At 36.9% G+C, this 26,099-nt stretch overlaps 1 protein-coding gene and 1 non-coding gene across 3 annotated transcripts in view; both read right to left on the bottom strand.

Moving 5' to 3' along the window:
• Positions 1-26,099, bottom strand: part of NUP155 (nucleoporin 155) — a 60,264-nt gene that overhangs the window by 18,278 nt on the left and 15,887 nt on the right. The window contains exons 10-23 of one of the 2 annotated variants that reach the window (XM_064596785.1): positions 25,021-25,118; positions 24,373-24,525; positions 23,534-23,634; positions 20,692-20,862; positions 18,247-18,357; positions 16,979-17,073; positions 16,149-16,237; positions 15,610-15,672; positions 14,936-15,041; positions 13,546-13,612; positions 12,035-12,150; positions 5,863-5,960; positions 2,156-2,286; positions 132-323 (exon numbers count right to left, since the gene is read on the bottom strand). In XM_064596785.1, the coding sequence (XP_064452855.1) occupies positions 132-323; positions 2,156-2,286; positions 5,863-5,960; positions 12,035-12,150; positions 13,546-13,612; positions 14,936-15,041; positions 15,610-15,672; positions 16,149-16,237; positions 16,979-17,073; positions 18,247-18,357; positions 20,692-20,862; positions 23,534-23,634; positions 24,373-24,525; positions 25,021-25,118 (1,591 nt within the window). Of the gene's footprint in view, positions 1-131; positions 324-2,155; positions 2,287-5,862; positions 5,961-12,034; positions 12,151-13,545; positions 13,613-14,935; positions 15,084-15,609; positions 15,673-16,148; positions 16,238-16,978; positions 17,074-18,246; positions 18,358-20,691; positions 20,863-23,533; positions 23,635-24,372; positions 24,526-25,020; positions 25,119-26,099 lie in introns of both variants that reach the window. The other variant, XM_045862159.3, reaches the window with a different exon arrangement.
• Positions 10,925-11,052, bottom strand: LOC123836778 (small nucleolar RNA SNORA30/SNORA37 family). The gene has a single exon (XR_006789062.1). It is a non-coding gene; the product is annotated as a small nucleolar RNA SNORA30/SNORA37 family (small nucleolar RNA).

Raw genomic sequence — 26,099 nt, 5'->3', positions numbered from 1 at the left:
TGAGAGGTTAGGAGACCTACTCAAGAGACGTCATGTTAAGTAAAAGATGGTTTCTGATTCCAGTTCTATTGTGCTTTTTATACCATGAAACCCCCTTTACGAATACTGAAATAGCTGATAAAGCATCATACCTTAGAACAAATTGCATCATCAGTGCTATACAGAAGTGGGCAGATATCCTGTAAGTGTAAACTAATGCCATCAACAGCAGCATTATCTCTGATGTAGCAGTTGATAAGAGAAGCAATTAATGCCCCGGTCAGTTCCTTGTCCCTGATTACCAGATCTTTAAAGGTGGTGATTTTCAGCTGCTCTTGAAATTCCTAGGAATATAAGAAAAAGTCCTTTTTTCTACCAAAAATATAGGAATATCCTATTTCTACCCGGAACAAAATTTCTTTAACAATTTAAAATAACCAAAAAATTCAAAAGGGAAAATATGCTAAACTATACAGACTAGCACATTTTTGCAAACTTTCATAGAATCATAGAAAATTGTTAAAGAACCCACGGTATGACCAGTCTAAATCTCTCAATTTACAAATGAGAAAAGTAAAATGTAGGCAGATCCAAAATTAGAGCCAGGTCTCCTGATTTTAGTCACAACCAGAAAGAATAATCACTTAGCTACATTAAAAAATCTGGGGCTTACAGGGCGCCTGGGTGGCTCAGTTGGTTAAGCATCTGACTCTTGATTTCAGCTCAGGTCCTACAAATGGACCTTGAGAGCTCGTTTGGAGGTTCTAGCAGAGACATACAGCTACTCGTATACTCTTCACCAAAGAATGGTCCGCCTCTATCAGGGAAGGTCATCCTCTTTGAGCACAAAGCTTTGGAAGGGATGCACATGGAGTGGTGAGGGAGAAAGGGGACAACTGCCTAGCCAGTCAGATCAGCCGAGTCAACCCTGGTAATCAATGGGCGTGACAGATTCACATTCACACCTTTCCTTAGAAATACATAGTAAACTATATAGGAGTGAAATGACACGGTATCTGGGATCATCTTTAAAGTAATTTGGTAAAGAAAAAGAGAATAGATTAATAAAAGATGATAAAATCTTGAAAATGCTGAATACAAGGGGCACCTGGGTGGCTCAGTCGTTAAGCATCTGCCTTCGGCTCAGGTCATGATCCCAGGGTTCTGGGATTGAGCCCCACATCGGGCTCCCTGCTCAGCGGGGAGCCTGCTTCTCCCTCTCCCACTCCCCCCTGCTTGTGTTCCCTCTCTCACTGTGTCTCTGTCAAATAAATAAATAAAATCTTAAAAATAAAAAAAAGAAAATGCTGAATACAAGCGTATATGGGGATTATAATATAGTATTTACTCTATTTTTGTATACATTTAGAAATGTTCATAATAATAGGTAGGAATACATTCCCCTCAGTGTCCTAACATTTAAATGAATGCAAATTGCCATTATACTTAAAAAGGATTCAAATGAGGAGAGCAAGAGAAATATGACCCATTCATTTCTCACAATGGTAAACATCTTTCTTTAAAAGAAGAATGTTTAAGTCACTGGACTCTTTGAAATTACATGCAAAAATTTTGTGGATGTATCTGTATGCATTCTTTGAGGGTGGGAAGAAAGAGTTTTGATCAAATTCCCAAAGGGATCTGAAACCCAAATAATGGTTACAATCTACTGTTTAAAAAAAATATTTTTGGTAAAGATTTCATTCATATACCACGAGAACACGGTAAAATTCTCACATATTGTAAAAACTTGTGGGTTTTTTTTTTTTTAAAGATTTATTTATTTATTTGAGAGAGAGAATGAGAGAGAGAGAGCAGGAGAGGGGGGAGGGTCAGAGGGAGAAGCAGACTCCCTGCCAAGCAGGGAGCCCGATGCGGGACTCGATCCTTGGACTCCAGGATCATGACCTGAGCCGAAGGCAGTCGCTTAACCAACTGAGCCACCCACGTGCCCAAAACTTGTGGTTTTGACAAAGCAGATCCCTCAAGCATTCATGCTTTAGTGCAATTTTCCATTAAGAAGATTTCCATTAAGCAGATATTAACTTACTCATAACCTAAATGCTTCTCCCCAAAAGTCCCCTCCCAAACCCAAATATAAGATTAAAGCTTACTCAAAAGAAAACAAACTAAGCACAGCATTAACAGTATGATCTTAAGGGAAAAGAAATCCTACCTTCTGAAGTTCTCCTACAATGACAGTGAACTGATGTTCACAAAGAAGCTTCCATAAAGCCAGAGCCTGGTATGATTTTCGAACCAACTGCTGGATTGCCTGAAGTGAAACCTTTTCACTCAGTTGAGCCTCTAATTACAAAACACAACTAATGAAGTTTTATACAATGACATAGGTTGTTTTGTTTTAAATAAAACAACACTTTACTTTCAATAAGAACAACTATAGTTAAGGCTGAAATCCTTAATGGCCTCCTCTTTCCCCTCATCACAGCCAACCATGATCATGATTTGTTGAATTCATGCTTTTTATCCTGTCATTATGTGTATGTGCTTCTAAGCGTCTGTGTGTGTACACACAAACAACAAAAACACTGCTATTTTTAAACAATTTACACCACTTTTTCTACCCAGCTGTTATTTTCACAGGCTATCTATATTAATAAGTATAAATCTAATGTATTTAAATTACTGGATGTTCCATCACATAAGTATACCACAATTAGGTCCATTTTCCACCTTAAGGACATTTATATTGTCTCCTATGCTTTGCTACTAAAACAACAATGCAATAAACATCCTTAAGAAAGGACTCCTGAAAAGCACTTTTTGCTAGGACTATGTTCCTCAAACCCTGGATTAAGATAAACTGGTGAAAAAAAATCAAAACAAAACAGGTGAGTAATGAAATCAATTCAGTCAGTCATGACAGCTTTTTTTTTTTTTCTTAAAAAGGAAACAGAATTGGGGTGCCTGGCTGGCTCAGTCAGTAAACCATGCAACTCTTGATCACAGGGTTTTAAGTTCAAGCCCCACACTGGGCATGGAGCCTACTTAAAAAAAAAAAAAAAAAAGGAAATATTAGAGTATAAAACAGGTAGTTATTTCCTACAATTTTGTTTTGGTTGTGTATGTATGCTTTCAAACATCAGAGTCATAACGTAAAATGTATTCCTTACTATAAGGAAAAAAGTCCGATAAAGAGTGCTATACGATGGGAGGTGCCTGGGTGGCTCAGTTGTTGAGCGTCTGCTTTCAGCTCAGGTCATGATCTCAGGGTCCTGGGATTGAGCCCCGCATCGGGCTCCCTGCTCAGTGGGGAGTCTGCTTCTCCCTCTCCCACTCCCCCACTGCTTGTGTTCCCTTTCTCGCTATGTCTGTCAAATAAATAAAATCTTTACCAAAAAAAAAAAAAAAAGACTGCTATACGATGTATCCATAGAAGTGAAGCTGCTGGCTTTCAATATATATGCATTCTCAGCTTTTACAGGATAGTATCAAACTCTCTCCAAAGTAGTTGTTTTCAGTGTACATGTGCCAGCAATTTGAACCCTCCCTTTTGTTTTAATCCTTACCAGTGCTTGGTATTGTCAGGCTTAAGACCTACTGAAGTACCAATAGCAGTAATGAAAAAATGTTTATAAAACAGAAATGTTTATAAAACAGAAAACTAGATCTAGCAGGAAGGGACAAGAGTAAATGGCTGAGTCTTAATTAGCAAAGATCTATCAGCCAGAAATGGCTCAAACAGAACACAAAAATTCTTTTTTCTTAAACAATTGTTTTTTAAAGGATTTTATTTATTTATTTGAGACTGAGAGATACAGAGAGAGAGAGCATGAGCAGGGGGAGAGGCAGAGGGAGAGGGAGAAGCAGAGTCCCCACTGAGCCAGAAGCCCGATGTGGGGCTCCATCCCAGGATGCTGGGATCATGACCTGAGCCGAAGGCCGATTCTTTTTTTGGGAGGGGGGTTCTTAACCATCTGAGCCACCCAGGCGCCCCTAGAACACAAAAATTCTTTAAAAAAATGGCAGGCAAAATTTAAGCAATGATTTATTATTCCAGATTACTTTGGAAAAATAGATGATTATAAGTTTTCCATTACCTTGCTCTTTCCACGACTGTTACTATTTATAATAGACAAACAAAAACAAAAACAACCAAAAATGTGATTCACATTTTTAACTCTATAAAAAGGTGTGTCACTAATCATTAGGAAGGAAAATACATCAAAAACCACAGTGATATGGTGATTAACATAACAATAAAAAATTAAAAAAAAAAACCATAGTGAATTACCGCTTTGTATCTACTAGGATGGATATTATAAAAAGAGAAAAATAACGAGTGAAGATGTGAAGAAATTGAAATACTTTATGCACTACTAGCAGATATGTAAAATGGTGCATAGAGAACGGTATGGCAGTCCCTCAAAAATTAAAAACAGAATACCATATGATCCAGCAATTCCATTTCAGGTATATAATAAAGGAACTGAAAGCAAGGACTCAAATTTATATTTGTACAATACATTCATAGCAGAATTATTTCTAATACCTCAAAGGTGGAAGCAACCCAAGTGTTCAAAAACCCAAGTGTTTTTTTTTTTTGCTTTCACGAAAATACACCCTAAAACCAGCATTCAGCGTTTGTGTTGTAGCGAGCCATTACACAGGCAGCATGCACCCTGCCAAACTCCTTTCCCAGAAACGATACACATCATCTCGGCATCAAGCCGCCACAACTTTGAAATGGGTCTATGGGCTTCTGTGCTTTATCTCTAAATGTGTCCCAAGGTGGGGCGCCTGGCTGGCTCAGTTGGAAGAGCATGTGACTCTTGATCTCAGGGTTGTGAGTTCAAGCCCCACAATGGGCATAGTGATTACTAAAAAAAAAGTAAATAAACTTAAAAAAAAAAAAAAGTGTCCTAAGGAACAGAAAAGCCTAAGAAAGGTTATTTTTTGGGGTCTGGGAATGCTCAAAAATTTATCCATATAAATTAATGGTAATTACTTTCTCACTTTATGCCATTTGGCTTATGAAAGGTTTCACAGGAACACTCAGATAGCAGGGGAAACCTGTGTAGACATACAATGGAATAATACTGTCTTAAAAAGAAAGGAAATTTGGACATATGCTACAACACGGATCAACTCTGAAGACATACTAGCTGAAATAAGCCAGTTGCAAAGCTGGTCACTGTATAATTCCACTTATATGAAGTATATAAGGTAGTCAAATTCAGAGACAAAAAAAACAAACAGAAAACTACTGACAGTTGTTAGGGGCTGGGATGGTAGGGAAAATGGGGAGCTTTGTTTCATGGGTACAGAGTTTCATAAGATGAAAAAAGTTCTGGAGATGGATAGTGGTGATGTTTGCACAACAAAGTGAATGTGGTTAAAATGGTAAATTTTATATTATGCCTATTTTACAATTTAAAAACTTACTTTAAAAAAAGGTATCATGTTTTCTTGTAAAGGAAAGGAAAAAACTTAATGGGCTGAAAGTTATGGGGCACCTGGGTGGCTCAGTTGTTAAACGTCTACCTTCGGCTCAGGTCATGATCCCAGGGTCCTGGGATCGAGCCCCGCATCGGGCTCCCTGCTCAGTGGGAAGCCTGCTTCTCCCTCTCCTACTCCTCCTGCTTGTGTTCCCTCTCTCGCTGTCTCTCTCTGTCAAATAAATAAATAAAATCTTAAAAAAAAAAAAGGGGCTGAAAGTTATGGAAATACATGAGATCCATACAGTCCCACTTTTCTCAACCACACTGATGTTATTTTAATAAAAAATACTTGTGTTATCAAAAAACTAGATCTTACTGAGAGATGTCCACTGTTTTCTATTCAATCCACTGTTTTCTACTCGATGAATAAAACTCTTTATTGGGGTCATGTACAGTCAACTGATCAGAAGGAATAACTTACCATGAAACTTCCTCTGCAGTTCTTGTTGCATCTGCTGGGTATTTCCATTTTCAGGACGCATGAATCCTATCAGCCTCTGCTGCACTTTGGCTGTTGTACTGAAATAAATTCCAAAATGTGTATTTGTGTTTTCAACAGCTTTACTGAGATAGAATTCATATACCATACAATTCAACCATTCAGAGTACATAATTTGGTTTCTCAAAATATATTCATAGGGTTGTGCAACTATCACCACAATCTAATTTTAGAACATTTTCACCCACTCTCTATTAGCAGTCAATCCCCAACTCTCCCACCCCTACCCTAAGTAACTGCTGGTCTACTTTCTGTCTCTTTAAGTTTGCCTATTCTGAATATCTCATATAAATGAGCTGGGATACATTGTTAATATTCTTTTCCTCTGCAGAATAGTGAAATAAACACTGGCGAATCAATGATGATTTAAAACTGAAGCATTTTAATCTTGTGGATGCTTAAAGTTTCAATTATTTGGTTATTGTGATGTCCATTTTATTCAGAAAGGCTGAATAAATGGTTGCTTCTTTCTCTTTATCTGCCAAATTTAAAAGTAATGAATTGGTTTCTAGAATCCTTCAATGATGAGCAGTATTTTGGTGTCAGGTTACATAACATCCACCTTTTCCGTGTGCAGTTTTATGAGTTTTTTTTTTTTTAAAGATTTTATTTATTTATTTGACAGAGACAGAGACAGCGAGAGCAGGAACACAAGCAGGGGGAGTGGGAGAGGGAGAAGCAGGCCTCCCGCCGAGCAGGGAGCCCGATGTGGGACTCGATCCCAGGACCCTGGGATCATGACCTGAGCCGAAGGCAGTCGCTTCACCAACTGAGCCACCCAGGCGCCCCCAGTTTTATGAGTTTTGACAGATGCATGGTGTCATGTAACTACCACCACAATCAAGATACAGAACAGTTCCATTACGCCCCAAAATTCTCTTGTGCTGTCTCTTCTATCCAAATCCTCTTCCCACCCGCTAAGCCTGTCCACCACTGATCTCCTTTACCTCTATAGTTTTGTTTTGTTTTTTAAGATTTTATTTTTTGACAGAGAAAGAGACAGTGAGAGAGGGAACAGAAGCAGGGGGAGTGGGAGAGGGAGAAGTAGGCTTCCCACTGAGCAGGGAGCCTGATGCGGGGCTTAATCCCAGGACCCTGGGATCATGACCTGAGCGGAAGGCAGATGCTTAATGACTGGGCCACCCAGGCGCCCCTTTTGTTTAAGATTTTATTTATTTACTTGAGAGAGAGAGAGTGAGAGAGCACAAGGAGGGGGAGTGGTAGATGGAGAGGAAGAAGCAGGCTCCCCACTGAGCAGAGAGCCTGATGGAGAGCTCGATCCCAGGACCCCAAGAACACGACCCGAGCCCAAGGCAGACACTTAACCGACTGAGCCACCCAGGCACTCCTACCCCTATAGTTTTGCATTTTCCAATATGTCATACAAATCGATTCTGGCTTCCTTTCTATAGCATAATACATTTGAGAGTCATCCACGTTGTTGCATATATCAGCCCTCTGGAGAATGTCAGTCTTGTTTGTTTTAGCATGTAATCTATCTAGTGAAATCTGGTATTCACATTATAAATGCTAATTGTCACGAAAAAGGGAAAATAAAAAGAGCTCTCAGAATTAAAAATATAATGGCCAGAAAAAAATGTATCAGAGAAACTGAACAGATGCTATTTTTTTTTTTTTTTTTTAAGATTTTATTTGACAGAGAGAGACACAGCGAGAGAGGGAACACAAGCAGGGGGAGTGGGAGAAAGAGAAGCAGGCTTCCTGCTGAGCAGGGAGCCTGATGTGGGGCTTGATCCCAGTACCCTGGGATCATGACCTGAGCGGAAGGCAGATGTTTAACGACTGAGCCACCCAGGTGCCCCAGATGCTATTTTTTTTTTAATATTTTTATTTATTTGAGAGGGAGAGAGAGCACGCGAGCAAGCAAGAGCACCAAAGCAGGGAAAAGTAGAAGCAGACTTCCTGCTGAGCAGGGGACCCAATGCAGGCCTTGATCCCAGTATGCTGGGATCATGACCTGAGCCAAAGGCAGCCGCTCAACCAGACTGAGCCACCCAGGTGCCCCTGAACGGATGCTGTTTAAAATATAATTGGGACACCTGGGTGGCACAGTTGGTTAAGTGCCAGACTCTTGGTTTCAGCTCAGGCCATGATTTCAGGGTTGGGAGATTGAGCCCAGCATCAGTCTGGGCTAAGCATCCACAAGATTAAAATGCTTCAGATTTCGCTCACTGCGAAATCTGCTTAAGACTCTCCCTCTCCTTCTGCCTCCCCCAAAGTAAATAAATAAATCTTAAAAAAAAAAAAAAATTATATATATACACACACACAATAATTGGGAACAACAACTCTAGGAATTCTGTAATCTACCGAACCACCACAACAAAAGAAGGAAGAAAGAAAACTGTGGAAGAAAAGAGAAGAAACTGAGGCTAGATCCAGGAGAGTTAATAGGATTTTCCCAAGAAAAGGGAAATGATCAGATAGTACAATAAATAAAAAATAACAGAAGAAAATTCACCAAGGCTTAAGTCTAGTTCTAAATGCTCATTGAGAAAGTTTAGTTCTCAACACTCATTGAAAAAAGACATATTGAAGACATGGTGAAATTGCTAAATTTTCATAATAAAGACAAAAAGCATAAAAAAACTTCAAAGTTAACACAAGCCATTTACAGAGAAAAGAGAATCAGAAAGGCAATGTACTTTTCCTCTGCAATATTAAAGTTTAGGAAGAAAATGGAACAAAACTATAAATGAAAATCTGAGAGAAAATGGCTACGACCTTACAATCCCATACTCGTTAGGCAATAAAAAGGGGTGAAGTAGTTATTTATGCTGCAACGTGGACCTTGATCATGAACCTCAAAATAACGCTAAGCAAAAAAAAGCTAGATTCTAAAGACCATAAATTATATGATTCCATTAGCATGAAATGTCAAGAATAGGCAAATCTATAGATAGGATAGATTAATAAGTGTTTGAGGCTAAGGGGTGGAAATGACTGCAAATGGACAAAAGAACTGTCTTTGGGTTGAAGAAAATGTTCCCAAAATAGACTGTGATAATGGTTGCACAATTCTATATATTTACTAAAATTTGCAGAACCAAACATTTAAAATAAGTGAATCTTGCGGCATATAAATCACATCTTAAAAAGCTATTAACAAATACTCAGTGAGACTGTTGCAGGCATGAAGGGTAGGTTGAAATTAGAAAATGTTAATAAAGGAAAAAATATCTCTGGAAAATGTAGACATTTGACAAATTCTAATACTCACTTTATACGAAAATTCTTAAAACAGAAATGGATGAATACTTTCTTAGCATGATAAACTGTATCTATGTAGGCATGATCTTTATTTTTTAAAGATTTTACTTATTTATTTGACAGAGAGAGAGACAGTGAGAGAGGGAACACAAGCAGGGGGAGTGGGAGAGGGAGAAGCAGGCTTCCTGCGGAGCAGGGAGCCTGATGCGGGGCTTGATCCCAGGACCCTGGGACCATGACCTGAGCCAAAGGCAGACACTTAGCAAGTGAGCCACCCAGGCGCCCCAGTATGATCTTTAATAGAGAAACACTACAAGCTTTCCCACTAAAGTCAGGAATAAGACCCAGATGCCCAGTGTACCTCCACTACTATTTAACACTGTGTTAGAGATATTAGCCTATACAGACAGGAGAAAGCAACTAGAGCCAGAAAGAAAAGGTAAAATTATCTCTATTTGCAGATGACAGGACTACATACATATTTGAAAAATCCAAAACACTCAATGAAAAAACTAACTAAAGAGAAATTAGTAAAGTAGCAGGGTATAAAATTAACAGACAACTGCAGTTATAACTGTAAAATTCAATAAACTGCTAAGAAACTATTAACAGAAGAAAAGAAAAAAAGAAAAAAGAAAAAAAATACCTTACAACTAAAATTCCAGCTAATTTCCAAGGAGGATACTGGGGGAGGGCAGGGGAAAAAGGAACGGTAATAGCTTCTGTCCAATTACTAATGCTGACAGAGATGTGTATTTTTCAGAATTTAAAACTAACTACTAGAGAAAGAAAATCATGTATAAAACTTCTAAATCTGTGTTTGGGGTAGGGAGAGGTCTGATCAATCCAGTAAAATAAGGGGATGGGGAAGGAAAGAAAAACAAAACACACAATAAAAAGCACAAATTCAGGACGGTGAAAATAAGATCAAACAAACTAATCCCAAACACGGGAAGAGGTTATATTGTCTTATTAAAAGACAGACTCTTAAACTGGGTTAACGGAAGAAGGGAGAAATCAATTTATACATTAAGATATACTTTAGAGTGTTCCAAAGGCTCAAAATAAAGAAAATTGGTTTAACTTTCTCAGGAGACAACTAAATACTACATATCAACATTTTAAAAAGTTCTTATACCCAATAATTCTACTTCTCAAGAAATTCATCTGAAGATTACTGAACAAGTACACCAACATGTATAAAGAGGAGTAATCACTGTACCTTCTTTATAACATGAAAAAACAGAAACACTGCAATTATTATATTAGTATATTATATTATATTAGTATATATAGAGTTACACCATTAAATGTCTGCATATAAATAATGGAAAAATATGCAGCCAATATAAAAATTATTTATTCTTGGGCGCCTGGGTGGCTCAGTCGTTAAGCATCTGCCTTCAGTTCAGGTCATGATCCCAGGGTCCTGGGATCGAGCCCCATATCGGGCTCCCTGCTCAGCAGGAAGCCTGCTTCTCCCCCTTCCGCTCCCCCTGCTTGTGATCCTGCTCTTGCTGTGTCTCTTTGTCAAATAAATAATAAAATCTTTAAAAAAAAATTATTTATTCCACTGATTTGGAATGTTGTAGAAGATATAGTGAGTATATACAATGTTTCATAAAAGTGTGCCTATTTAGATTCTATTTGCAGTTTATTTAATTTTCTTTCTTTTTTTTTTTAAAGGAGAAGACCTAAGGTAAGAGCAGCAGGAGAAAGATACAATGTTGAACATGATGTCACAGAACAGTCTCTCTGTCCCACTGAGTGACAACTGCCCCTGGCACGGTTCCACGGCCAGGATGCAATCAAGGGTTTTCTTTCAGCACCAGCTACCAAATCCTGGCCCCAGTGTCAGGGGAGGACCTGTGAAAGTGCTACATTTACAGTTTTAAAGAAACACATATTTATATATTTCATATAGTTTATACTGTTATACTACAGATCATAAATTTTCTGGGCAGTAAAGTGAAATCTTTACAAAAAGCCCATATTATTTCTATAATAAAAAAAATTTTTTATCCTAAACATACGCCCACACAAAAACCTTTATAGGTATGTTCACATCAGCATTTTCATAGCAACCAAAAAGCTAACATAACCCAAATGAGCATCACCTGATGAACTGAAAAATGAAACAAAATACCGATACACGCTAAAACACGTGAACCTTGAAAATATGCTAAAAGAAGCCAGAAACAAAAGGCCACATTTCCATTTACATAAAAGATCCAGAATATGGCAGATCCACAGACACAGATAGATTAGTGGTTGTTAGGGACTGGAAAGGAAATGGGGAGTGCTATGGACTGTTTGTGTCCCCCCATGTTCCAATGTTGAAGTCCCAATTCCCAGAGTGATGGTATTAGGAGATTGGGCCTTTGGGAGGTAATTAGGTTTAGATGGAGTGATGAGAGTGAAGCCCACACAATGCGATTAACAGCCTTACAAGAAGAGACCAGAGAGACTGTCACCTAGTTTTCTCTCTGCCATGTTAGGACACAGAAAGAAAGTAGCTGCCTGTAAACGACGAAGAGGGTCCTCACCAGAACTCAACCATACTGGCACCCTGATCTCAGACTTCCAGCCTCCTGAACTGTGAGAAATAAATGTTTGTTGTTTAAGCCATTCTATGGTATTATTTTTACTGTGGTGTGAACAGGGAGTGACTGCTAATGGGTAAAGGGTTTCTTTTTGGCATGATGAAAATGTTCTGGAATTAGATAGTGGTGGTAAAAGCATAACCTCATAAATATGCTAAAAACCACTGAACTAAATATTTAAAAGGATGAATTTTATAATGTGAATTATATCTCAGAGAGAAAAAGGAAAAAATAGGCAAATAAATCTTGTTTATTCTTACTTTGGATTTCCTAATGGTCCCCCTGCAAATTGGGAGTTTCTGTCTAGAAATTCTTGCAAACCTTTTAGTTCTTGTAGCACTGACTCCAACAGTTGGGAGGGAACACTACTTTCAATCTGTAAGAAAAAAAGTATTTTCAAAAGCTTTAAAACACTGAAAAAGTGTATATGTAAAAAACATACTCTTTATAACTGAATGTCAAGTTTTAATAACAGTAATTATTTATGCTTGTTGCAGAATAAAGGACTAGATAGCCACATCCCTCCTATCCTGCTTTGGTTTGTTTTAGGTATAATTTACAGACAGTAAAATAAACACATCTTAAGTGAATATCTTGATAGCTTTTTATATTTTAATTCAGTCACCACCCAGACCACAATACAGAATATTTCCAACACCCAAGAAGTTCCCTAATGCTCCTTTCTAGTCACTAGTCATTCCATCTCCCAGCAAACCACTTTTCTTATTTGTCACCATAGGTTAGCTTTGCCTGTTCTTGAACTTCATATAAATGGAATCATATACTATGTTAAATAAATATATTCTTCTTCTTAGAAATGTGAACTTTAAAATAGTATCAGAATCGAAAAAATATTTGGTATCTTTCAGATTTAAAAAGAAAAAAGCTTAAAATAAATTGTATTCATACTTCATGTTTAAAAAATTTTACTACCTGAATTTATGAATTTATGATAATACAAAGGTTTACAGAATTTATTCTTTTTTTTTTTTTAAGATTTTATTTATTGGGGCACCTGGGTGGCTCAGTTGGTTAAATGTCTGCCTTCTGCTCAGGTCCTGATCCCAGGGTCCTGGGATCGAGCTCCACGTCGGGCTCCCTGCTCATCGGGGAGCCTGCTTCTCCCTCCCCCTCTGCCTGCCACTCTGCCTACTTGTGCTCACTCTCTATTTGTCAAATAAATAAAATCTTAAAAAAAAACTATATTTAATTTATTTATTTGACAGAGAGAGACAAGCAGGGGGGAGAGGGAGAAGCAGGCTCCCTGCTGAGCAGGGAGCCCGATGCAGGGCTCGATCCCAGGGCCCTGGGATCATGACCTGAGCCAAAGGCAGACCTTAACCGACTGAGCCACCCAGGCACTCCTACAGGATCTATTCTTAAAGTACTCTAGAAAGTATATTTATGCATGGAAATTAGTACTGGGTTCATGGAATTCGGGAGCATATAAGTGAAATATTAAATAGTAGCTTTGAGTAAATATTAAGGATTAGGACTTACTCTGTTTAACCCTCACAACAGGTTATTATTCTCACCTTATAGTGAGGTATCAGACTGAAATATTAAGAAAATGACTCATCATTTATATAAGTGACGGAGCTGGGACTTCACCCAGGGCAAGGAGTTTATTGGACACGTACACAAACACGTCCATAAAAGAATAATCAGCATCTTGTTTCTAACACCAAGAAATGTGAAACAATCTATTTATACAATTAATACCATAAAATGGTTACATACAGCAATGGAATACATTATACAACACACTTACTGCAGTGATTTCTCTGTTGCCACTCTTGAATACTCTCTCCACAACTAAACTCGCATCCCAGATATTTCTGAAATAAAAAAGTTTTAATAATTATGCTGTATAAACAAAAACAATTACAATATGTAGTAAATTCCTGTCTGTGTGTTTATCAAAGTACAGCAATGATTTAATACTTCACAAAGTTATCCAAAAGAATGGAAAACAAGAAAATTTCTAAACCTGATATACCTAAGTTATTTCACATCATGAAATACTGCTGAGAAAAAATCAAAAGACTCTGGGCAATGAATTGTAAACAAAGTTTATAATGCAAAAACAAATTTATAAAAGAGTATTGCACTGCTTCACATTTTAAGCAAATGATTCAAATGAAAGCATCCATCTCAAATAATTAACTGGATGATATGGTAGACTAATTGCAAAAATGGCTGTAATTCTTTGTCCCTCCTTATAGTTATCCTTTACACTATGACTTTGATGTGTCTCTCATAATGAGTTTATTTCCCATGTTTGAATGGATTCAATTTTTTTTTAAAGATTTTATTTATTTATTTGATAGAGAGAGACATAGCGAGAGAGGAAACACAAGCAGGGGGAGTGGGAGAGGGAGAAGCAGACTACCCTCTGAGCAGGGAGCCCGACGCGGGGCTCGATCCCAGGACCCTGGGATCATGACCTGAGGCGAAAGCAGACACTTAACGACTGAGCCACCCAGGTGCCCACCCCCTGGCTTTTTAAAAAGATTTTATTTGAATGAATTCTATTTTTTAATCTGGGTTGGCCTGGAGATGTTTCCCTGGCCCAGTGAATGAGGTTAAAATAATAGTAAGCCAACTTTAAACCTAGGCATCAAGAAGCTTTGCAAATTTCTACCCTGTCTCATGGGACTTTGCCATCACCAAGGGAATAACCCCTGGCTAACCTGCTGGAGGATGAGAGACCATGTGAAAAACAAAAACCCAATTGTCCCAGCAGAGACCATTCTACACCTGCATACAAACATGACCCTAAACATGTGAGACTCCAGCCAAGATTGACAGGGCTCTCTTCAATCCCACAGCTGAATGAGTATAAATGAGTTAGTCTAGCTAAGACCAGAACCACCTAGCTGACTTGCAGATACAGGTCACTGAGTTAATGGGGTGGTTTGTAACACCATATGTTAATATGTATGTGTATACATATATATAAAACACAACAAATACAGATGGTTAGATGATTTAAAAAAAGCTAAATAGAAAACAATTTTATTAATGAACAAGTGAGCTAAATAAAACTGTAAGTTAGATTTAACAGGAATAAATGATGTCCCAAATTTAAAGTTAAAAATATTCAACTACACAAAATAGGACAAGGTGAGCAATAGTTGGTTATTCCATGCAAAACTTACCCCATGATTCGAGAAAAGTAAATGCAAATACCATTGTGTTTTCCAGAGTACACAATCTCTGGTGCAGCCATACAACTCATACTTGCAGCCTGAGTTGCTGGGTTTCCTGAAACACACACTGGAGTTGACATGGCAGGAGGATGTACACCTTGTACACAACATAAGAAAGACAAATCTTTAAATTTAACCTTAAACATTCAGCATCCTCAATAACCACAGCCTGTGTATGTAGGCCCAAAGGTAAGAATATTTACAAAAATACTGGAATAAATAGGTATTGAATTTGGTTTTCCCTGGTAAGAAGAGACTCAGATTGGATAGATGCTCCCAGGTAGGCTTTCTAAGTGTCGGCATGCAGGATAAAAGGCAAGAAAGCTTGCAATCACTCCTCCTTAATGTTGGGAGTCAAACAGAGCTAATTATACAGATTTCATGGCTGCATATTAAATCCTGGTACCCAGATAAGGAGCTTTCAGGTATACTACTAAAGGTGTTCCTATGCAAAGGCATTCATGGCCAAATGTCAATACTTGCTTGGATGTAACTTCTATTCAACTACATTGTTTTCAAGAGACTAGGGGAAGTTAATATTTCTTTCACTAAGCATTAAGGATAACAGTATTAGCTCTTCAAAAAGAATAGTAGTAGCAATATAAAACAAAGAAAAGAGGTACCTTGAGATGGTGTTCCCAAAAATGATGGATTTGGATATGGACTACCACTAGGAATAGGAGAACCTAAAAAGGAAAGAAGATATAAAGATTTATAAAATAACCTCCCAATCTTTTAAATCTGATTAAATTAGGAGAAGCTGTTTCTCAGCATGAGTGCGGAGTGGCACTATCCATGAAATATTTAAGATTTAGGGACTCCGCTGATTTCCCAGGCATTTTCTAATAACTCCCACTGAGGAAAACATTGAGGTGGGAGTTTACTTGTTATGAAATCATTCACCTCCTTCCTTTTGGATAAATAACAAATGAGTTCTATAAATACTACTGGTTACATGTTATTTTGTTCTCTAACATGCATAAAGAACTCAGTATTAATATATCCTTGCTTTTAAGAGTCAGACATCTATAGAACTGTATTCACCAATAAAACAGTAGCAAGTAAATAAATATAAGGAAAAGCTTTGTTCATTAAAATATGCTAAGCAGTTTCTAAAACTCAAACTATTAGAAATAGTCTCATTTCAGTATTTTGTACTCACTAGAGTAGACAGGAGACCCCAAGATGGGACCAACATTACTTGGAGCAGGGAGAGTGGGTGGAAATCTCATCTGTGCTTCACCACCGTACCTGTTTTTATGACAACAGAGGCTGATCTTATTCAGTGAAATTATCCACCTTAAAAGATGGAATTGTTCCAAGTCCTGCTAGCTCCCAAATAAATGCTTTAAACATTACAGACTTTAATGTATTTTACAGTACTTATATCTATAAGCATAGATACAATACTTATTTAGAAACTGTTGACTTGAACCTCTACCAGAAAGAATTATAAGCGACTCTAGCAATTTCTAAGGGTCAGCAATGCAGAGAATTTACTTAAGAGTATATGGCACTGTAATTTTCATAACAGATTACAGTTAGATAGCACTTGAAAAATTGTTTTAAACAAATCACATTTCAAATTCTTACCTATAGCTAAATATTTTCCAAATAAAAATACCGTTTTGATACCAAGTTTCCTTAAAGTGATTTAGAATCCCTCAATGCCAATGATACAAGTAAAGCAGAATCGATATAGTGTTTTAGGAAGTAAAGATATGGTAACTGGAGTAGAAAGAAGTGTAGAAAAAAGACTAGACAGAAGAAGTTGGAGAACAGAACCCAGAGCAGGGGTAACAATTCATACATTGTATTAATCTAGCTACGTCTATTAGCATTATAATCTTTCCAGATTTCATCCTTTTGCAAAAAAATTTTACTATCTTTCCTATATAGTTCTTCAACTGTTTGGTAAGCCCTTAAACTACCACATTGACCAATGCTATCATTAAAAAAAGTGGCCAAGAACAAAAGAAAACTGACATATACCTGAAGAAAGCCCGAGTGGCCCATGCAGATACTTCTCTATCACAGGCAGCAGTGGAACAAGCAAGGATAAGGCAGGTTGCACAAGCCTGGTCTTCCTATTTAAAAAAAAAAGTTTCTTCCCTTATAGTAAACATAAACATTTAAAAAGAAGTTTTGGTTATTCTTGTATCCAGTGTTTCAATTTGTGCCTAGCACAGAGCAGGTGCTCAATATATATCTGCTAAGTGAATGAAATCAGTTGGTATGAAAAAGGAGAACGTTTATCAGAGGCACTATCATTAAAGGGTGCTTTTTCTTTTTATCTAGACTCTATTTTCGTCTATAGTTTATTCCCCTAATTTTCTTTCTCATGGTCTTTTTACCTTTTAGAAAATAACAACAACAATATAGCTATTTATTAAGTACCTGACATGTGCCAGGTACTATTTTAAAAGGTTAGCATATATTAACTCCCACATCATACACTATTATAATGCCTGTTTTACACATGAAGAAACTGAAGTTCACAGAACTAAAGTAATCTAACCTGGTGGCAGAGCTGGTGATTTGAATCCAGTCTCTCTGTACTTAACTTTGATCTGATATTCTTGATCTTAAGCTTTCTGAGTTTTACCTTCTCAATTCTAGCAATGGCTTTGAAATACTAATGGCATTATCACTACTGCCCCCAATTTTTTCATCAGGTCATTGGCAAAAAAATTAAAACAAAACAAAACAAAACAAAACTAAGAATTAAAAAAAAAAGGGGGCGCCTGAGTGGCTCACAGTTGGTTAAACGTCTGCCTTCGGCTCAGGTCATGATCCCAGGGTCCTGGGATCGAGCCCCACATTGGGCTCTCTGCTCGGCGGGAAGCCTGCTTCTCCTTCTGCCTGCCACTCTGTCTATCTGTGCTCTCTCTATCTCTCTGTCAAATAAATAAATAAAATCTTAAAAAAAAAAAAAAGATTTGTCCACAAATATCCTGTGTTTTAATAAAAATGTATTTATCATATAACTTGAACATGAGTTTCTTACTAGTATACTTTAAAATAAGAACTTATCAATAACAGATAAAAATCTGAGTTTACTGTATAAGCTTTACTTATTAATACTGCTCCCAAATATTAGTACACAGATAATGACCTATGTAAAGAAAGAAAGACTGCTAAGAGTACCTATTAATTACAGTATTTTGATCCTAACTTACATAAAATTCAGGTATTATTCTCATTGTTTTATTGTTTAAAATATCATAACATTTTTTTAAAAAGTACAAATAATTAATTACCTGATGTAATTTAAAGAATCTTTCAATCTCTTCTCCATCTCCACCCACATTACTCACAAGTAGGTGTCTCAGTTGATCTACAGGTCTAAGTTTATGAAACATAAGACTTCCCTAAAAAGTTTAAAAAAAAAAAAAACCACAACCATAAGTAATAGATTTATCTGGCATGGCTGGCATCAACTGACCCTGCTATTTTATTTAATAAAATCAACAAAACAAAAAAAAACCCCTTCAAGAATACAAAGTAAACTGGCCAAAAAGAACATCTACATTTCAACTCCCAACCTATACTAGGTCTATATATGCCCAAAGAAAATTTAATAAGAAAACAATGCTCTGAATGTCCACAATGCCAAACTGTGGAAGGAGCCAAGATACCCTTCAACAGATAAATGGATAAAGAAGATGTGGGTCAAATATACAATGGAATATTACTCAGCCATCAGAAAGGATGAATATCCACCATTTGCATCGACATAGATTGAATGGAGGGGACTATGCTAAGTGAAATAAGTCAAGCAGAGAAAGACAATTATATGGTTTCACTCATACGTAGAACATAAGGAATAGCGTGGAGGACCACAGGAGAAGGGAGAGAAAACTGAATGGAAAGAAATCAGAGAGGGAAACAAACCATGAGAGACTCTGGACTCTGGAAACCAAACTGAGGGTTACAGAAGGGAGGGGGATGTGGGGTGGGGTCACCAGGTTATGGGTATTAAGGAGGGCATATGTGGTGAGGAACACTGGGTGTTATACGCAACTAATGAATCACTGAACACTATATCAAAAACTAATGATGTACTATTATGTTGGCTAATTGAACATAAAAAAAGATATCACCTCAAAAAAACAAACAAACAAACAAACAAACAAACAAAAAACACTGCTCTGTAACACACAAAATGTATTCAGAGGGCATGTGCTATTACCATGCATAAAACATAGGTTTATAAAATGTTGTATCTACAGAGCCAGAACCTTAATTTATTTTTTGGTGGCGGTGAGTGTTTTCTTATTAAATTTAGAAAGTTGTCATACAGGTTCAAGTAAATATTTGAATTTAGAATACGATAAAAGCTGTCCCTCAAACCAGAAGATTAAAGTTAGATTATCCATTAATTATGTTGGCATATGTCCATTTAGAAAAAAAATGAAGCTGGATCCTTAATCAGGATATCAGGATAAATTCCAAACAGATCAGAGATTTAAAGGACAAAAATAAAACTATAATAGTACTAAAAGCAACTGTGGGTAAATTTTTTTTTATAAACCTCAGAATGAGGAAGGTTTTTTTTTTTTACTACTTTTATAAATCCGAAAAGATAACAGAAAATTTCGACTAATATGCTTACCTGTATGGGAAAAAGTCTCAGTAAACAAAATAAAATGACACACTAGGAAAAATATGATACTAAAATTACAGTAAGTTTCCTTGATAAAGAGCTTCTATAAATCAAAATGAAAAAGAGAACTCAATAAAATAGGGATAGTCCATAGAAAAATAAACACTTGAAAAGACTGTCCAAAGAAAACAAAAACAAAAAACAAAAAAGAACAAAAAAAAAAGACTGTCCATCTTACTCTTATTAAAATGGCATATTATACTTGGACAGGATGTAAGGAAACAGGCATCAATATTCATCAATAGTGAATGTATGCACGTATATATGAATACAGGGGAATCTGGCAACATCTATCAAAATTAGAAACGCACATATTCTTTCACCCAGCAGATATAATTCTACAGCTTTATTCACACACAAAGAAAATGATATACACATAAGGTTGTAGTATTACGAACAGCAAAAAATAATCCATCAATAGGGACCTAGTTAAATAGGGTACATTCATATAAAAGAAAACCTTTCAAATACAAAATAGAATGAGAAAGTTCTTTATATAATGATATGGAAAGATCTCTAAAATATGTATCTGAGATATAAAAAAACAAGGTATAAAATGGTGTATGTGATACACTACCATTTATTTAGAAATATTTTGTTTGTATGTCCACACCTCTGGAAGGATACACAGATGCTGATGACATGGGGGTCTGTAGGGAAGGGACCTCAACTGGAAGGGAGATTTTATTCTGTATACTCATTATACCATTTGAATTTTAAATGCATCACTATTCCAAAATCCAATATTAAAAAATGTTTTTTTATAAGTTAAGTGAGAATTAAAATAATAAATTTAGGTTATTTTGTTTTATGCCGCTAAACACTGGTCCTAGAAATGGTACTTTAAAAAAAAATAGAACACTTCATAAACAGCAAGCTCTTTTTGTTGCATTTTTGGTATTTAAAATTATTCCTTAAGAATATCTTTAAGAGTAAACTCTCCTAAAGTCCTTATGACTCCATTAAGCAAATATTGCAAAATACATAACATTAAACATGGCTTCTTTATTGTCTCCACCTTAACAGAGTATGTACATACCTGTGCTGAGAGGAGAACAAATTTCTTTGGAGGCAACATGTGCTGCTGTACCACAACCGGTGAGTCAGTTATTGGAATATGATCCTTATTTAAGGGTGTAATTATTTTATCTACTTTCAATTCATCTATTGCAGAAAGAGCCCAGGAATGACCATCAACACGGGTTGTCATCTATACAAAAGAAATAAACTTTTTATACCTGCTATTAAAGTTACATAAAGCAAACCTTCCAAAAAGGAAAAAACATATAGACCTAATTTCTAAGGAAATACAGAATTTTACAAATTAATAACACATGTATGTGAGCATTCCTAAGTTTCTATTTAATGCTCTACTATCTATTCCTTTAATCAGGCCAGCTTCTATGACAATTATCTTTCACGAAAGAAGGGAAAGACAAAATCTTCTTAGGATAAACTGTAAATAGTGTTTACTAGAATTGTAATTCTTTCGATACCCAAAAACTATATTCTACCATCTTTAGTAGTAGTAGAGGCTGGTTTATCCGGTTTGATCAGCATCCTCAGGAGGTAGGCAGCATGGGCTATGCAAGGGCATTTAGGAGAAGTAAATGGGGTAGAACAGGGGATACCAAAGTGGGGAGCAGAGATAGCCTTCCTTGGCCATACCCTTGGAGGTGCTGGCCTCTTCTTAGCTCATTTTGTGCTGAGGGCTGAGACGAGCAGCCAAGGTGTGAGACTGGGCTAGGACAGGCTGGGGCTGCACCTCTCATCCAGGACCTGTACATCAATTTCATGTAATATGCAGTGGTATTTGCTTTTAAAACACAATTATGGGGGCGCCTGGGTGGCTCAGTCATTGAGCGTCTGCCTTCGGCTCAGGTCATGATCCCGGGGTCCTGGGATCGAGCCCCACATCAGGCTCCCTGCTCGGCGGGAAGCCTGCTTCTCCCTCTCCCACTCCCCCTGCTTGTGTTCCTTCTCTCGCTGCGTCTCTCTGTCAAATAAATAAATAAAATCTTAAAAAAAAACCCCCACGATTATGTGTTTATGTGTGGACATTTGTATATGCAGGGAAGAGAGATCAAAACAAGATGGGGGGGCGCCTGGGTGGCTCAGTCGTTGAGCGTCTGCCTTTGGCTCAGGTCCGGATCCCAGGGTCCTGGGATCGAGCCCTGCATCGGGCTCCCTGCTCAGTGGGAAGCCTGCTTCTCCCTGTCCCACTCCCCCTGCTTGTGTTCCCTTTCTGGCTGTGTCTCTCTCAGTCTCTGTCAAATAAATAAATAACTTAAAGAAAAAAAAAAAAGAAAACAAGATGGGGAAAATCATTCCTCTATTCTTCTGTATGTTCAAAAATTTCTATAATTAAGGGGCACCCCTAAATAAATAAAATCTTTAAAATAAATAAGTAAATTTAGGCAGAACTACAAATTAAAGACATCATTAAGATAAAATTCTAAGGGGCGCCTGGGTGGTTCAGTTAAGTGTCCTACTCTTATTTCAGCTCAGGTAATGATCTCAGGGTGATGAGATCGAGCCCTGCATCAGGCATGGCACTCAGCGAGGAGTCTGCTTGAGATTCTCTCTCTCCCTCTGCCCCTCCCCCACCCCATGTATGCACACACTCTCTAAAATAAATAAAATATTTTTTTTAAAAAGATACAATTATTTTATTATTTTTTTAAGACTTTACTTATCCATCTGCCAGAGAGCGAGAGCGAGACAGAGCACGCACGAGCGAGCGGACAAGCAGGGGGAGCAGCAGACAGGAGAAGCAGGCTCCCTGGTGAGCAAGGGGCCCAACACGGGACTCAATCCCAGGACCCCAGGATCATGACCTGAGCCAAAGTCAGATGTCCAACCGAATGAGCCACCTAGGCATCCCAAAAAAGACGCAATTCTAAGTCATAACTATAATGGATGACCTCATAATTAAATAACTAAAAACATAATATATTTAAACGGCACAAAAATTATTTCAGAAAATATGTATGCATTTTTCGGATACAGTATGAGAAACATTCTAAAATGATTCCAATGTTTAAAGATATATATATTTTTTATTATTTTTTTTATTTTTATTTTTATTTTTTTAAAAGATTTTATTTATTTATTTATTGGAGAGCAAGCGAGAGAGAAACAGCATGAGAGACGAGAGGGTCAGAGGGAGAAGCAGGCTCCCCGCTGAGCTGGGAGCCCGATGTGGGACTCGATCCCAGGACCCTGGGATCATGACCTGAGCCGAAGGCAGTTGCTTAACCAACTGAGCCACCCAGGCGCCCAAAGATATATATATATTTTAAAGATATTATTTATTTATTTGAGAGAGAGAATGAGATAGAGAGAGCATGAGAGGGGGGAGGGTCAGAGGGAGAAGCAGACTCCCTGCTGAGCAGGGAGCCCGATACAGGACTCGATCCCAGGAGCTTAACCAACTGAGCCACCCAGACGCCCTGTTTAAAGATATTTTTAATGATTACCATAATGACTTCTAACCTCACGAAGGAAAAACAAATAATTAACAGGATACACTTCTTTTCAATATGATTTCTAATCATATATGATTGCTCAAAATAAATGCTATTACAACATAAAGATGCTTAAAATTTTACTCTTTACTTAAAATTACAAATTATAGGGGCGCCTGGGTAGCTCAGTTGGTTAAGCGACTGCCTTCGGCTCAGGTCATGATCCTGGAGTCCCGGGATCGAGTCCCGCATCGGGCTCCCTGCTCGGCAGGAAGTTTGCTTCTCCCTCTGACCCTCCCCCCTCTCATGTGCTCTCTCTCTCTCTCATTCTCTCTCTCAAATAAATAAATAAATAAAATCTTTAAAAAAAAATTATAAATTATATAAAAAATTAAGATTCTCAGGATAACTTACCTGGGTTTCCATCATTGGCTTTTGGAAGGGAAATGTATCATGGTTGACACACCACAAAATATCATTATCTTCATTTTCTGAAGCTGCCATCAGTAGAATGCCTAGAAGTTTAATACACAAAATCTTATTATATGATGCCAAATAATATGCATCCCCAATGTTCTTAAAAATATTAACTACTAACATTAATATATATAACATATATACATAGCATGCATTGTTGTAAGTAAACGAGTCACAAAATAAAAAAAAATTAATCCCTTAAAAGGACATATAATTATTAATAGGGTAGAATCATTAAGTGTTCCAGATCTTACACTTCCATTTCTTTTGAGTAAACACTTTTTTCACATCTTAAAATTTCTGACGTTATGACATATTTTGCAATCAATGGGCTTACGAATTTAATTAACTTTAAAAAAGTACATTTAATACATAAAAAATGTTGTAACTTTCAATCAACGGTATCTAATATTCAATGAAACAGAATTTCATGTACTGATTATCTCAAACATCATGAATAAAAATGACGAAGTTACTAGTGGAATGGCAGAGTAAACTATAAAAGATCATCTCAGCAATATTAGTTGATTTTGAAATATACTCTCTTGGACTCAATTCCAGCTCCTCCCGCTAACTTGTTTCCTTTATACTGACTTGAGAGATAGCAGCCTTAAGTCCACTGGATGATTATAGGTGTAAGGACATTATTAATGTAAGAAATTAAAATATTCTAAATTTTATTGGAAAATTTATTATTTTCAAATGGCTCAAAAGACATTCTAATTTTAACAATTTAAAAAATCCAATCTTAAATCTGATACGATATCAGAACTTACCTTTACTATAAAGAGCTTTATGTACTTTTGAAGGCTTTTCCACTGTTGAAGACGCTGAGAATCCAGGAGGTAAGCGGACATGAACCAGTGTCAATGTATTAGGTCGTGCTAATGGTTGTCTGAATGGACAAGTGCTGAAATATAACCTTACACCTGATGATGGGATAAAATTATACATCAGTAACAGAAAATGAAAGACTTGAGGTCCTTGTGTGATTGAAGCAATTCCACAGAGAAACACAGACATTTGTTAAAGTCCTAGAATCACCTTCCTGACTAATCTTAAATCACCATGTGTAATACCACCTGAAGTAGAGTTCTAAGACAGTGTCACTTGGAATTGACAGGTGAATCAACACATTTTAGCAGAAAGAATCTGCAACTATAAGCCAAGAGAGTCCTTTTTCCTATTCAGGCTCTGTCACTGAATATTAGCCACTTCACCCGTCAGACCTAGTTTGACATCTATAACATGAGGAGACAAAACCACAAGAATCTTCCAATTTTCAAAATCCTTAATTTTACGAATTATTAATATGGCTTGATAACTGATACAGAAGTAAAAACGCATTTCTAATCACAAATTTCCAAGTCTGAGGATTATCAAATTCTAAAACCAAGAGCAGACACAGAAATTAAACAACATACCTGCATGTGTAACCGCCAATAACTGACAGTCCAGGGATTCAGAATTTTCAATCACTGCTATTTGAACAACCGGCTTAAAAACAGAACGATCTATGGTCCTACAAGAAAGGGAAAAAAAACTAGTCTAATATGCTAAAATAAGACTAACTTCTTGGGAAATTAACACAGCAGCAGCAAGAGCAGGCAAACCCCCTGAATATGAGTTTACATTGTTAGACATTACCCTGTTTTCAAAGATCATAAAAGAAGGCTAACTCCATTGGGTAAATGGTTAATGAGGAAGAAGGTGTTCTCAGAGCATCAAATTATCATTGTAAAGATTACCACTAATTAAAAAGAAGGAAAAATGAAACTTTATAATGGAAAAATCTGGTAAATAGCACCTTAACCAAGTATTCAATAGTGGAAAACCTGGTGGTTACGTGCCTACTGATGTAACGCTGCAAGGAGTAATTCTGGTAAAACCAAACCAAAACCTCAATCTAATGATAATGGAAAAAGGACAAATTCAGAAATTGAGATATTCCACAAATAAGACTCTTGCCCCTCCCCACCAAATGTGAATATTTAGGGGAAAAGAAAGACAATGAGACATCTATTCTATATTAATGAGACAAATGACCAATTTAATTCATGGGCTCTGACTGAATCTGGGGAAAAATGGAAAGAAAAACAGCTATGAAAGATTTTTGGGACTGTTAAGTAATGTTAATATGAACTATATAATTAAAAGATAATACTACAAAATTATTAATTTTTTTAGGTGTCGAATTGGTATTGTGCTTCTGTAAGAGACTTAGGACATGAAAGTTGAAGGATTTAAGGGTGAAAGTCATGATGTCTGCAACTTACTTTCAAATAGCTCATAAGAATGAAAGCGAGCAAATAAGGGAAAACAGTAACAACTGTTGAATTTGGATAATTTGATAGGGTATTACCAGTTTTTACCATGCTGCTCTTCTAGTTTTTCTGTAGATTTGAAAACGTTTCCAAAAAAAAAAGTAAAGTTGGAGAAGAAAAAGGAAACCCTTTGTTTAAGATTGTCTGCCTTGAAAATTTTTTTGTCACTGAAAAGCAAA

This window comes from Mirounga angustirostris, unplaced genomic scaffold, assembly GCF_029215605.1.
Source record: "Mirounga angustirostris isolate CCGP_5_RB_7025 unplaced genomic scaffold, mMirAng1.0.hap1 SCAF_7, whole genome shotgun sequence".
NCBI classification, from domain to species: domain Eukaryota; kingdom Metazoa; phylum Chordata; class Mammalia; order Carnivora; family Phocidae; genus Mirounga; species Mirounga angustirostris.
This window is presented reverse-complemented; position numbering and strand designations above follow the sequence as displayed.